Source organism: Cebus imitator, unplaced genomic scaffold (assembly GCF_001604975.1).
Source record: "Cebus imitator isolate Cc_AM_T3 unplaced genomic scaffold, Cebus_imitator-1.0 Scaffold15, whole genome shotgun sequence".
In the NCBI taxonomy this organism is placed as follows: Eukaryota; Metazoa; Chordata; class Mammalia; order Primates; family Cebidae; genus Cebus; species Cebus imitator.
The window spans coordinates 8,964,302-8,978,220 of NW_016107330.1; the positions used below are offsets into that span (position 1 = coordinate 8,964,302).

Sequence of the window (13,919 nt, forward strand, 5' to 3'; positions counted from 1 at the left end):
GTCACCGGCATTTAGGAGCAGAGCCAAGCCTGGAATCTAAGCTTCTTGATGGGCAGCTCTGGACGCATCCACTTGCTTTCTCCTTCGCTTGATTTATTCCCGCCTTCCTTCTTTCCTTCCTAAGATGCAATACGTTGCTGTTTAAATCATCACTATTGTTTAAACAAGCATACAGAAGAAAACAAAAGTCCTGTCGCCCTGGAGGTTAGCATCGGTTATTTTTTGGGTACAGTGCTTCCTAATGTGTCCTGTGTGCTTTGTCCAAAAGTGGGATCTATCTTTGCACACTGGTTTCTGCCTTGCCTTTTTCTTTTTTTGAGACAGGGTCTTGCTGTGTTGTCCAGGCTGAAGTGCGATGGTGTGATTGGCTCACTCTAACCTGGAACCCCTAGGCTCAAGCGATTCTCTCACCTCAGCCTCTTGAGCATCTAGGACTACAGGCATGCACTTCCACACCCGGCTAATTTTCTTACTTTTTTCTGGAGGTGGGGTCTTGCTATGCTGTCCAGGCTGGTCTTGAACTCCTGGGCTCAAGAAATCCTCCTGCCTCAGCCTCCCAAAATGCTGGGATTGCAGTCATGAACCACCATACCTGGCTGGCTTTTTCTTAAAGTCAGGATTATTGAGGTATAGTTAATATACAGTAAAATTCCGCCCTTTTAACTGAGAATATAGCTCTATGGATTTTGTCAAATGTATCTCACCATGACACCGCCCCTTGAGTCTTATGTCATGGACCTCCTTGCATGGCAGTGGAAATAACCAAAATACCCAACCAGGGCGGACTTTTTTTTTAAGAGAAAGGCTTTGCAAGAAAGCATCTAAGCAGTCCCCTAGGGTTGGGCATGGAGGTTGCTTTGCGACCTTCACACTGATAAACAGTGCCGGGGAACGTCCTTCCTCCTTGTGCTTAGGAGGGGCCTGATCCTCAGTGCAGTGACAGGACCTAGGTGGGCAAACATGTGCTTTTGTGCTCTCCTCCCAGACCCCAGAACCCTGCCATCTCTCTAAGCCCCTGCCCTCTCCCTCCCTCTCTTCCTGCTGTAGGGAACCGGCTGGATGAAGGCTCGGACGTGGAGTCGGAACCTGACCTCCCGCTGAAGCGCAAGCAGCGCCGCAGTCGGACCACATTCACGGCCGAGCAGCTGGAGGAGCTGGAGAAGGCCTTTGAGAGGACCCACTACCCAGACATCTACACCCGTGAGGAGCTGGCGCAGAGGACCAAGCTGACCGAGGCGCGTGTGCAGGTGAGGAGGCATCCCGGTGTTGGTGCTGCAGGTATACTCCAGAGATTCAGAAGTTCGGGATGGCCAAGGTCAGTGGCTTTAATGGGACCCCCTCTGGTGGTCTGCACCAGGCTCAGGGGGTTGCATAGACAAGTAATGCCACCAGCAGTTAATGCAGAGTTAGGAGACCCACACCTGTAATCCCAGCATTTTGGGAGGCTGAGGCAGGTGGGTAACTTGAGGTCAGGAGTTAAGATCAGCCTGGCCAACATGGTGAGACCCCATCTCTACTAAAAATACAAAAATTAGCCTGGTGTGGTGACGGGCGCTTGTAATCCCAGCTACTTGGGAGGCTGAGGCAGGAGAATCACTTGCACTGGGGAGGGGCAGGTTGCAGTGAGCCGACTGCACTCCAGCCTGGGCAACAGAGCGAGACTCCATCTGACAAAGCAAGAAAGAAGGGAGGGAGGGAGGGCATTAGTTCAGCCAGAAGAGAGGGTTTGGGGAGTATAAAAACCTCCAAATCTCTGATGAGCAGAGGAAGTGATCAGGAGGAAAATTTCCAAACAAGCCTAGCTTGCTCAGATGGGTGATGAGTGTCCCATTATGGGAAGCATGCAAGCAGATTGGGCAGGCAGGTTAGATGCATCAGGGCAGGGTGGGCAGCCCCTGAAGACCCTGAACATCCCCTCCATGGCCTCAGCATGTGGGAAGGAGAGGAGAGAAGAGCAAGAGCCTCTGACAATTGCTTGTCGACACAACCCCCAGAAACTGCTGAGGACTGCCTAGCCTGCCCTGGGTTGGTGGCTGGGGCAAAGGCCTGCCGCAGGGGGTCTGGGGGTATTGCCTCACCTCCCCAGGCCAAGCTCTTGAATTCCAGGAGGCCTACAGTTAGTTGTTCTCCAAGTGCAGGAGCCTCTCTGGGGGCCTGATGGGAAAGGGCGGAGGCTGGAGGGTTGGGGATGGAGGAGGAAGAACTGGGACAGGTGGTGATGGATGGTTCTTGCGGGAATCAACTCCCGGGCTGCCTTCTCCATGGATGGGGAGGCATAGAGAGAGGAGAAAGATCCCCGTTACCAGATCTAAGCAGTGCTCAGGGAGTCAGAGCGGCCTGCAGAGGGGCCGCCCCAAACTGTTGACAGCGAGCACTCCTGTCCCAGAGGAAACAGCCCTTGCCTGGCACCCACTTGGTGCCACTGGCATTGCTTGGGCTGCTTCTCACACGTGACCTGGTGGAAGCTCAGACCACCTTGTCGGGTCAGTATGGTCACCCCCTGCAAGCCACGGGTGCAGAAACTGGAAGTTCAGAGAAGCAGCTTGGCCAGGGGCCCGTGCTGGATGGGGGCTGAGCCAGGCCCAGCAGCTGGCAAAACCCACATCCTTTCCATCCAGGGGAAGGAACAAGTTGAGTCAGAAGCTGGAATTTGAAAGCAACTGGGACAATCCTAGAAGCAAGGGGTGTTCAGCACTCCAGGACCCAGCGGACACCCGTCGGCCCCCTGTCCCCACTCCCAGAGTGGGGCCCTTCCCTTCCTTTGAGGGAGACCCCAAGGGGAAGGGGGCAGGCGTCGGCAGCCAGCTCATCTCATTCTCTCCCCTCTTGTCCGAGGTGATATCCGAGCTGCCTGGCTCCAGGCCCCCCTCCCGCTCTGATCCTCCTGCAGCTGTTCTCCTGGGCACATTCCTGGGCGCTTTCTTGTTCCCTTGTCTGGAGGCCACGGCGGCTTCCCACCACCTTGAAGCCTGACTGCTCCTTGTAAAATTTCCTGGCTGTCAGAGCAGTGCTTTTATTGGCCCAGGGGACTCAGAAACAGGTGTCACTCAAGGTCCACGGAAGGAGGGGGTCTGGGAACGGAGAAGCAGCCAGACCGCAGGCGAAGCCATCCTGAGGGGGCTGGGCCGGCCTCCTGTGCCTTGTGGACTTCCTATCATACTCTGGGCTTCCCCAGTGCATGGGGCTCTCTCTAGGACAAGGCAGGACTCCCCATTAGACCAGAATCTGTCCCAGGATAGGGCTGGATCTCCCCACTTAGCCTGAGAGCTTTCTCAGAGAAGAGGGAATAAAAAGTGTTGAGTTTTTAAAGAATAAACAAAGGGTTTGGCGCGGTGGCTTACACCTGTAATCTCAGCACTTTGGGAGGCAGAGGTGGGCAGATCACCTGAGGTTGGGAGTTCGAGACCAGCCTGACCAGCATGGAGAAACCCCATCTCTACTAAAAATACAAAAGAATTAACTGGGCATGGCATCATGCACCTGTAATTCCAGTTACTCTGGAGGCTGAGGCAGGAGAATCTCTTGAACCCAGGAGGCAGAGGTTGTGGTGAGCGGAGATCATGCCATTGCACTCCAGCCTGGGCAACAGAGCAAGACTCTGTCTAAAAAAAAAAAAAAAAAAAATTAGCTGGGCATGGTGGCACATGCCTGTAATCGCAGCTACTTGGGAGGCTGAGGTGGGAGATGGCTTGAACCTGGGAGGTGGAGGTTGCAATGAGCCAAGATCGCACCATTGCACTCCAGCCTGAGCAACAAGAGTGAAACTCCATCTCAAAATAAATAAATACATACATACATACATAAACAAAGGTTGACCAAAAAAAGAAATCAAGAGCATTTAGCCTGGAGAAGTGGAGACTTGAAGGACACAGCTGCTCTGAGAGTCCCCAGGGGGTGAGCCCAGGGCCAGCGTCAGGAGAGGAGCATCTAAAGTCCAACATAAAGGTCTATAGGAAGAGAGCTTGGGACTGAGAGCTCCTGGGTTTCTGCCTCCGTCAGCTGTGTCACCTTCAACATGTCAATTTCCTCTCCTGAGACTTCATTTTCTATCCGCTAATAAGGGGATGAAACTCAACAATCACTAAGTCCCTTACAGTTCTTGGACCCTTATTTATTGACAGTCAGGGATGCTTTGTGAGGTGATGAGAACCCCATGACCAGAGGTGTTCAAACAAAAGCACAGGGTCCAGTCAATCAGGGACCCTGGAGTTAAGACCTCCAAGTCCCCTGAGTACTGCTGAGATTGTATGACTTCATACATTTTACATCTTGGTCTTTGATTCTAAAGGTCTGTGGTTCTGGGATTTTCCCATCCTGTAATATCTCATCTCGGTGGCTCTGGGAGATGTGGGGGTTAGTGGATTGGTTCAGGGTAGGCTCAGAGCCAAATGCCTAGATTTGGATTCCAGCCCCACCTCTTCCCCTCTCCACCCTCCACCCGTCTCTCACCTGCAAGATGATGATATTAATGTCTCCCTTGCTCTGAGGATTAAATGATTACCTGTAAAAACAAAATGGAAGTACCTGCACACAGAAATGCCAGAAGTGGGGGTTCTTACTAAAACTCTGCCTGTTCTTGGCAACTCCAATTCTAGCCACCTTTGCAGCTCCAGGTGCATTCACCCAGCAGTCATTTATGGAGTCCTTGCTGTGTGCCAGGCGCTGTTCTAGGCATTGGGGATTCACCGGGCAAAAATCTCTGCTGTCTTGAAGCTGGCATTCTCATAAACACGTGCACAGGTAGACATGATGGCAGCCAGGGAACTGGTCACTAAAAAGTGGCCCGTCATCCCCTCTGGCTCCCTCCAGCCCTGCTTCCCTGCCGGGGCCAGGAGCCTCTGCTTGAAACCTGCTGGATGTCACCACTGCCTGCAACACCTCTGCCTCAGCCAGGAGAAAGACAGAGCCACGGGAAGGGCAGGCAAGGGGATGTCAGGCAGGAGAACCCATGCCTGGAAACCCATCTTTTCTTTCTCTGGAGTGATACATATGTCTCCCTTAGAGGTGAACCGGTCCATTTTTTTCCTGGGTGCTACAACCCTGAGCCTGTGAATTTCTTCTAGAAACAGAGGCTGCAGAGCTGATAGGTCCCAAGGTCACCTCATGGCCTCTCCCACAACTGCCTGTGACAACTCCCCCATCCTTCAGATGACCAGCACCAGGAAACTAGGGCTGTACACAGCCCCTCTTTACTTTGCGGTCCTTGGAAGCCTGCTGCTTGCTCGGGGTAGGGGTGGGATGTTCTGAACAGAAATTCCATTGTGGAAGCACTACAGAGATTTACTAATTAACAGCTTATACCGAATCTCTTAATAGTACTAGGTAGCATTCCTGATGCATTGCTTTTAATAATAATTTAATTGTACCTTTAAAAAAAGGCAGGCAGGTCACGAGGTCAGGAGATCAAGACCATCCTGGCCAACACTGTGAAACCGCATCTCTATTAAAAATACATAATTAGCCGGGCGTGGTGGTGTACGCCTGTAATCCCAGCTACTTGGGAGGCCGAGACAGGAGAATTGCTTGAACCTGGGAGGTGGAGGTTGCAGTGAGCCGAGATCGCACCATTACACTCCAGCCTAGGCATCAGAGTGAGACTCTGTCTCAAAAAAAAAAAAAAAAAAAAAAAAAAAAAAGAGTATAATTGGACTGTTTGTAACACAAACGGCAAATGCTTGAGGTGACGGATACCCCATTTACCCTCGATGTGATCATTATACATTGTATGCTTGTATGAGAATATCCCCTCTACCCCATAAATATTCATATGTACTATGTAGCCACAAAAATAAAACATTAAAAAAAGGACACAGTTCATAAGTGACTGTGCTGGGACTTGAACCAGTCAGTCTGCTCAGCTCCGTTTCCCCTGTGCTACGTGAAGAGACGGGCCAGTTGGAGTACTGGTCTCCGTCCGCAGACGGCGGCAACTGTACCCTACTCACAACGTGGGGCATTGAGAGAAGGATCAGAAATGAAGAATAAAACCCAGCCCCTGCTTTCAAAGAACTCAATCCTGACCAAGGATTCTGGGTAGGGTGCTGGGGCTGTCGCTGTCCCTCTTAGAGCATTTATTTTGCCCTCTGTAAATCAGCGGCTCACAGGAGATGCTGGCAGAGACCCTCCCAGCTTAGCCATCTCAGAGGGTCTCCAGCAGAAGGATGGTTACATGCAGCTGATGCTGTTCTAAGCACATTGCCGCCAACTCATTTGAGGTCCAGAACCACGTAGGAGGTGGCTGTTATTAGCCCCATTTTACGAAAAACTGAGGCACAGAGGGAAAAGAAAAACTTTCCCATCTTAGGAGTTAGAGGCAGAATTCCAGCCCAGGCAGTTGGCTCCAGAGTCCCTGCTCTCAATCATCCTGTTACACTTAGTGGGAAGGGAGATGCGTACTGGGAGTGATATGGACCTCGGGATATAGGGCAATGAAGGAAGAAGAGATGACAGAATTGGCAACAAAGGCATGCCCTCTCCTCCTGGAAGTCTTCCCAGATTCTGAGAGGCAAAGTTGGAAGCCCCTCCTTTGAGCTCCTTATCTAACCTTGCATGTCACCTCATCCGGGTTTACTGCACTGAAAAGCAGCTTCTTTTTGACTCGTGCCCAGGCAAAAGGCAGCTTGAGGGCTAGGACAGGGTCCTGTCCATCTCTCCAGCCTGTGTCTTGCTTGGCACAGAGAGGAGTCCCAGTAAAAGTCTGAGGCCAGAAGGCAGAAGGTAAGAAGGAAGGGAAGAGTAGGAAAAGAAAGGGAAGGAAGGAGAAGGGAGGGGAAGGAGGAAGAATGCTTCCCACTTTCTTCAGCATTCTTTTCTTGAGGAAAAGACAAGAGCTGCACCTAAGGACCAGCTGCGACATAACAAACTAGAATGGCGCATGCCAAATGCCCAGCATTCTCCAACCCATTCCAAGACGTTTGCCACGTTCACATATTATCTCTATTATTTACTTTTCAATGAAATCTATGTGTTTTAAAATAAAAATGCACAACACTCCCATAAAGGGAAGGCAATTGTACACACACACACACACACACACACACACACACACACACACACACGCACACATGGAAAACAAAACAACATGATGAAAGCCTTTCAGGAAGCTGTCACCTGCAAATGCCTCCTCTCCCTGCGTTCAAAAGGGAGATTAGCACAGGTTAGAAAGGTGCTGAGGATGCATTAGCACCAAACTCCTCTTCCCTGCTCCCCATGCCCAGGAGGCCTGGGTGAGAAGCGGAGTGGAATAACTTTCCCAACCTCATGTCCTGGTTATTGAATTCTGTTTCTCCAACATGGAGCGGAGGTAGGAGGCCCACTGTTTGGGAAACACTGAATTAGTACAAAGACCACCCCACGGGAGCCTGGGAGCTCGGAGACAAGGCCTGCCCTTGCAGGGCTCCCTCTCTAGCATCCCTCCCACACTAGGGTGCCCTGGGGTAGCCCTCAGTGCCCTGCCGAAGTGGGGAGAAGACCAGACTTTAAATCCACTGGGGGTCAGTTGTTTTCCCTCCAGGTTTGGCTGCCTCCTCTCCTATCTCTGTGAACCCTAAACAAGTCAGAGGCAGCAGCTCTGTTTATCTAGACTGAGAAGCTGAACACTGCTTTTTCCACCCTGGAAGGATGACACTAGGGGCATGAAAGCTCCCTCTACCTGGCTGCCCTGCCCTCCTCCATCTTGGCAGATACTGTCCAGAGATTTGGTGGTCTTGGGCGATCAGGTGCCCAGGGAGGTTGGGGTCTTCATCCCTACATCAGGATGGCACACCAACCAAGCCTTGTGGCCCCAGCCCCAGCAAAGATACTCCAGAGCCAACTCTGCCTCCCCTTGTTCATTCATTCATTCATTCATTATTCGCTCTTTCATTCATTCAACAAGTATTCCGTGAACACTCACTGAGCTCCAGGCATTGAGCAAGGGATGCATGGCCTCTGTCCCATGGAGCTTGGCCTCGAGAGGGACATCAGGAGCAGCACAACAAAGAAACAAGTAAATGGAGTCATAGGTCCTTTGGGGAAGCACAGAGGCAGGAGGCCCCCGAGAGAAGACGGAGAACCTACCTGAACCCACCTTATATGCAACGATTAGGGAGTCTGAGTAGGAGGAAGCATTTCAGCTGAGCTCTGAAGGCCAAAGAGTCAGCTGCGGGCAGTGTTCAGGTGAGAGGGACCAGCATGTGCAAAGCCCAAAGTGGAAAAGAGCCCCTCCAGGCAGCCCCAGAGTGCACCCTTATTCTCCTCTTTCTCTGATCTCTCCCAGGAAACTTGCAAAGCCACATAAGTGGGCTCCAGAAAGCTAGACTGATTTTAAGTTTGAACATCAGCTCCAACACAGACTAGCTATGTGGACTTGGGGAAGCAACGTGACCTCTGTGAGCCTTGGTTTCCCCTTCTGTCAAATGGGAATAGGAGAACACATCTTATGGGTCTGTGTATGGATTGACACGTGAAGTGCCGGCACGGTGTTTGCAGGAAAGGGAGACAAAGATTTGGGGTTATTATCCCACTAATGTTTGATAAATCCCTCTGTGTGTGTGTGTGTGTGTGTGTGTGTGTGTGTGTGTGTTTCCTATTTCAAGGAGGCTCAGGGTAGGTAAGCAAAGTAGAGCCTCCGTCTCCAGAAACATAACCCAACTTGCACATCTGGGTACATTCAGGTGGATTGCAGATGTGTGGCTTCCTCCTGGGGGGCTTCCTGGAGGAGGTGGTCAAGCAGGGAACCAGCATCCCTTGAGGAAGGAGCAGCTGCAGTGGAAAGAGCACTGGACTGAGAGCCACACAGGACTGGCTAGGCCACTGACTCACCCTGGCACATGGACAAGTCACCCATTTTCTCTGGGTCTCGGTTTCCTCATCTGCAAAATGGGGATAATATAGAACCCCCTCACTGGTGGTTGTGAAGGCAGAATGCGAACATGGTTAGGAAAACACTTTGCAAACCGCCCCACCCTGTGCAATGCCGGGGATTTCCCTCCCTGTGGGAGGACGCTGTCTGGGTCAGAGGGTGATGGCTTGGGCAACTGAATCTAGCTGTATTGCAGCTCTACGTCAGGAACCTGGCTGAGGGGTCTCCATTCTCTGCTCTCCATTCCCCAGGTCTGGTTCAGCAACCGGCGCGCCCGTTGGCGTAAGCAGGCAGGAGCCAACCAGCTGGCAGCATTCAACCACCTGCTGCCAGGAGGCTTCCCGCCCACCGGCATGCCCACGCTGCCCCCCTACCAGCTGCCGGACTCCACCTACCCCACCACCACCATCTCCCAAGGTAAGTGTCTCGGCCCCGTCCTACCATCTCAGTGGCGCCCCTTCCCTTCTTTCCTTTCACTTACAAGGATTTTTTTTAAATGACCGTTTCTGACTTGCATATGAACAGACTATTAAAACAAAAAAGATGCAATCCTGCCTTTAAAATTCGTGGCCCTGACTCAGAGCAGAGAGGCAGGGTCCCCAAGGCAGCCCCTGCGCTCCTGTTTAGAACTGAGCACCTCAAATGGTACCGTGAACGTGGATCTACTGGGGATGTTATTAAAATGCTGGTCTGGGTGAGGTCCAAGATTCTGCACTTCTAAAAAGCCCCCTGGGGATGCCGTTGCTGGGGCGTGGGTCAGGCTTTGAGCAGGGAGGATGTGGAGCAGAGGACACTGGGACGACCAGCTTTGGAGGGAAAAAGCCAGATCTCCAAGGACTAGTTTTTAAAATGAGATCATGGTATGACTGCATGTGTGAGTGTGAGTACGTGCATGTGTGTGTGCGTGTAAACGTGTGTGTACTTGCTAGGAAGACATTGGAACCGTTTCTTTTTAGATTATGTTGGTCTCCAACCTATGACCAAAAAAATTTACAAAGGGGCTTAAATAATTTGCTGGGACCTCATTTTCTTGCCTGTCTCTCAAAAGATCCATTTTCACAGATGGAATAAAGGTCAAGGTCTCCCTTGAGGACCTGAGAAAGCTCCCTCTGAGAGATTCCTCCCACTCTTGTGTGAACAGCTCTAGGCCAGGCTGGGCTGAGAGGGGTCAGAACCCTGAGGTCTGCCTGGGAAGGAGGGCTCCCTTGGGCCCAGTTCTCCCAGTGGCTTGAAGTAGAAGATTCCCTTCTAGCTTTGGAAAGGGGTAGGCAGAGGGAAGAAGGTGAGCGGGAGGGAGAGGCTAGGGGATCAGAGGGGCCTTGGGAGGGGAAGGGGAAGGCTGAGTCCCAGGAAAGAAGGTGAGCCTTGTAGGGGAAGAAGGGTTCCCTTCCCCTCCCTCCCAGACCCTGCCCATTCCGCACACACCCCCCTCCCCATGCCCTGTCCCAGCACACACCAGGAATAGCAGTATGTGATATTGGCCTCATGGGCCAGGCACAGTGGCTCACGCTTGCAATTCCAGCACTTTGAGAGGCCAAGGCAGAAGAATCACTTGAGGCCAAGAGTTGGAGACCAGCCTGGCCAACATGTGAAACTCCATCTCTACTAAAAATACAAAAAAAAAAATTAGCTGGGCATGGTGGCATGCATCTGTAATCTCAGCTACTCAGGAGGCCAAGGCAGGAGAATCGCTTGAACCTGGGGAGGAGGCGGAGGTTGCAGTGAACCCACATCATGCCACTGCACTCCAGCCTGGGCAACAGAGCGAGACTCCATCTGCAAAATAAATAAATACATTTTTAAAAAGTAGCTACCTCGTAAAGCTTGCTCTTAAATGGCTGGCAGGCTGGAGTTCTGGAGGCCAAGGAGAGAGGTGAAGAACCCCCTCCACCACCACTGCGATGTTGTAAGATAAACTGAACCAGTGCTGAGGGTCCCCGCCCCAGCATGCCTGCACAGAGGGGTTCACAGCCCAGCAGCAAAGAACAGAGCAGGCTCCGGAGTCAGGCCGTTCCAATCCTGGCCCATCCCTCACGAGCCTTGTCATCTTGTGTGAGTGCCCTGAGCCCAACAAGCCTCGGTTTCTTCATCTGTAAAATGGGATTTATAGTCTTGCTTCATACCCTTAGGCAGCATTTGTAAAAGCACCCGGCAAGTGGTTGATGCTCACAAGACGAATCAGACCTGAGTAGATTAACAGAGTTCCCTTTGAGGTCTGGCTTTCAGTCCAGCTGACATTTATTGAGCACCTACTGTGTGCCAAGCACTGAGCAACAGGGGCTGGTGTGCAGTTGCCTAGGGGTTGTCTGGAATGTTGGGCTGGCAGTCAAGACCTGGCCAGTGCCCGGTGCCCATCCAGGAGCCAGCTTGTCTCATCCCAGGTAGCATGAGAAGGGGGGTCCCTCCCCTCCAAGGGCTGGAGACTGGGCGGAGGAGGCTCATGGTGTGCCTTCTGCTCTTGGAGGCCCAGCCTGCAGGGTGAGGTCACTTGCTTAGGACCTCTCTTGGGTCTCTCTACAGATGGGGGCAGCACTGTGCACCGGCCCCAGCCCCTGCCACCGTCCACCATGCACCAGGGCGGGCTGGCTGCAGCGGCTGCAGCTGCCGACACCAGCTCTGCTTACGGGGCTCGCCACAGCTTCTCCAGCTACTCCGACAGCTTCATGAACCCGGCGGCGCCCTCCAACCACATGAACCCGGTCAGCAACGGCCTGAGTCCGCAGGTAGGTGGCCTCAGCCCAGCACCCAGGGTCCCGTTGCCACGAAAGTCAGGCATTTGTGGACCGCATGTTGGTGGAAGCCTTGCGATCGTTCCTGTAGGAGGCGGACTGTGGTTGGGGTTTTTATTCTAGAACCAGGAATCCTCCCTGGATTCTGTCCTGCGCTCTTGGCTTTTCACCAGGAGTGACCAATTCCTGAAAGGCAGGATCGTGTCCTGTTGGTGGAGGGAATGGCCCATGGGGTTCTGGGCTGGTAACTCTACCCTGATTGGTCACTGAACTCTGTTTGCTTCTGTGTGATTGGTTAAGTCGTCACTCATTGCCTGGGGGTGCTGTTAGAAGTCACAGGACCTGCTTTGGATGACGTCAGGGAGATAATGCGGGTGCTGATGGTGGTGATCGGTGAATTTGGGGAACAGGACTTGATGCTGGAAGTCCCAGTGAACTTGAGGGACTGATGGGCTCAGCTTTTGTAGCTTCAGCAGGCTCCAAAATATCTGTGGGGAAGGAATGAAATCCCCGCCTCCCCAGCCACGTGTCTGTGGTAAGAATCCACTGCAGGTGACACAAACCGATCTGAAGAGCCATAGTGTGGGAGAAAAGTGAAGGCTTTGGCATGGGTCTAAATCCCAGCTCTACTGCTCAGGGGGCTCTGAGGCAAGTCAGCATCTGTGAGCCTCAGTTTACCACCCATTAAGCAAGGAGAGTCTGTTACTAACCTCTCAACACGGGGCGCCTGCCACATTCAGCATGCTAACAGGTCAGAACACTTAGCCCAGAGCCTGGTACAAAATCAGTGCCCAGTAAATATTAGTTCTCTGGCTTTCCCATTGCCAGGACAATATAATTAATATGGGACACCCGCTACTTAAAAGGAGAATAAAAAGAAGTCAAAGAAGGCCAGCAAGCTACATCCTGTGGGCCATGTCTGTCCAGCTCCCTGTTTTTTGTAAATAAAGTTTTATTGGAATACAGCCATATCCATTTGTTTATGGCGGCTTTTGTGCCACGATAGCAGAACTGAGTAGTTTTAAAAGAGATCATATAAGGCCAGGCATGGTGGCTCACACCTGTAATCCCAGAACTTTGGGAGGCTGAGGCAGGTGGATCACCAGAAATCAGGAATTCTACCTGGCCAACATGGTGAAACTCTGTCTCTACAAAAATACAAAAATAGTCAGACGTGATGGCAGGTCCCTGTAATTTCAGCTACTCAGGGGACTGAGGTGGGAGAATCGCTTGAACCTGGGAGGCGGAGGTTGCAGTGAGCCAAGATTACACCATTGAACACCAGCCTGGGTGACAGAGTGAGACTCCATCTCAAAGGAAAAAAAAAAAGAGAGATCATATGGCCCACAAAGCCTAAAATATTTACTATCAGACCCTTACAGTAAATTTTAAAAAAACAAACAAAAAAAAACCTTGTTGTGAAATATTCCTGAGAATGTGAAGTTTCTGCTTGCCTGGATTCATTTCTGTTTCCCTCCATTAATTTGTGTAGTTGAGGGTTAATTGCATTTAAGTTCTATCGTTTATTTATAAGAAAGCCCTTGAGTAAGTTCCTTCCCCTCTCTATGCCTCAACCTTCTCATCCATGAAATGGGAATAATCCCAGTTCTTGCCTCCCAAGATTGCTGAAGATTGAATGAGATGATCTGTAGAAGGTACGCAGCTCAGGCCTGGCACAGAGGGAGTGCCCAGTGCCTGTAGGCAGCTGCCTGCAGAGCTCCTAGTGATGTACCAAGCCCTCTGAGGCTCCACAGTGTGGAGGCTGATGCCACTGACCTGGCTGGCCTTGTCAGCCCCAGCTCTAGTCCTCACCAGCCCACCCCACTCTCTTGCTGTGATTCCAGGTGAACTAAAGCCTGCACATGTAATACAGTCTGTCGGCCAGAATGTCTTTCCTGGGGACCCCGGTTGGCCTCTTTGGGGTTCAAGGTCATGGCCTCCATCTCATTAGTGCTAACTTTCCAGAGCCCTTGAATAAGTCCCAGAGCCCTTGAGATGAGTCACAACAGGATCCCCGAGCTGGCTGGGGGAGTACGCTGCAGCAAATCCAGAGTGTCCACACCAAAGAATGAAGTCTGGGCCCAGCTTGGTGGCACAAAACAAATTTGGAGGAGTGTCCTTAGAAAGCTGAAGAGGGACTTCGGAGTTGTGTGCACAGCCGTCTTGCTTTGGAGATGGAGGGCCCGGGTGTGCATTGATCAGGCCAGGGTTGAGAGTCCAGGGCACCTGACTCGGTGACCACTGCTCTTCCCAGCCCGCCCTGTCTCACTGTGGGCTGAGGTTTATCCCCAACACAGGGCTCTGTTACAGGACAGAGGAGAGATTTAGCAAATAAGAAGGCCCAGGCC

At 51.9% G+C, this 13,919-nt stretch overlaps 1 protein-coding gene across 2 annotated transcripts in view; it reads left to right on the plus strand.

Annotated features, from left to right (window-relative positions):
* PAX7 (paired box 7) overlaps nt 1-13,919 on the plus strand; it is a 115,022-nt gene that overhangs the window by 59,633 nt on the left and 41,470 nt on the right. For both annotated transcript variants that reach the window (XM_017505787.2, XM_017505799.2), the window contains exons 5-7: nt 1,048-1,247; nt 9,094-9,259; nt 11,363-11,565. In XM_017505787.2, coding sequence (XP_017361276.1) covers nt 1,048-1,247; nt 9,094-9,259; nt 11,363-11,565 — 569 coding nt within the window. The remainder of the gene's footprint in view (nt 1-1,047; nt 1,248-9,093; nt 9,260-11,362; nt 11,566-13,919) is intronic.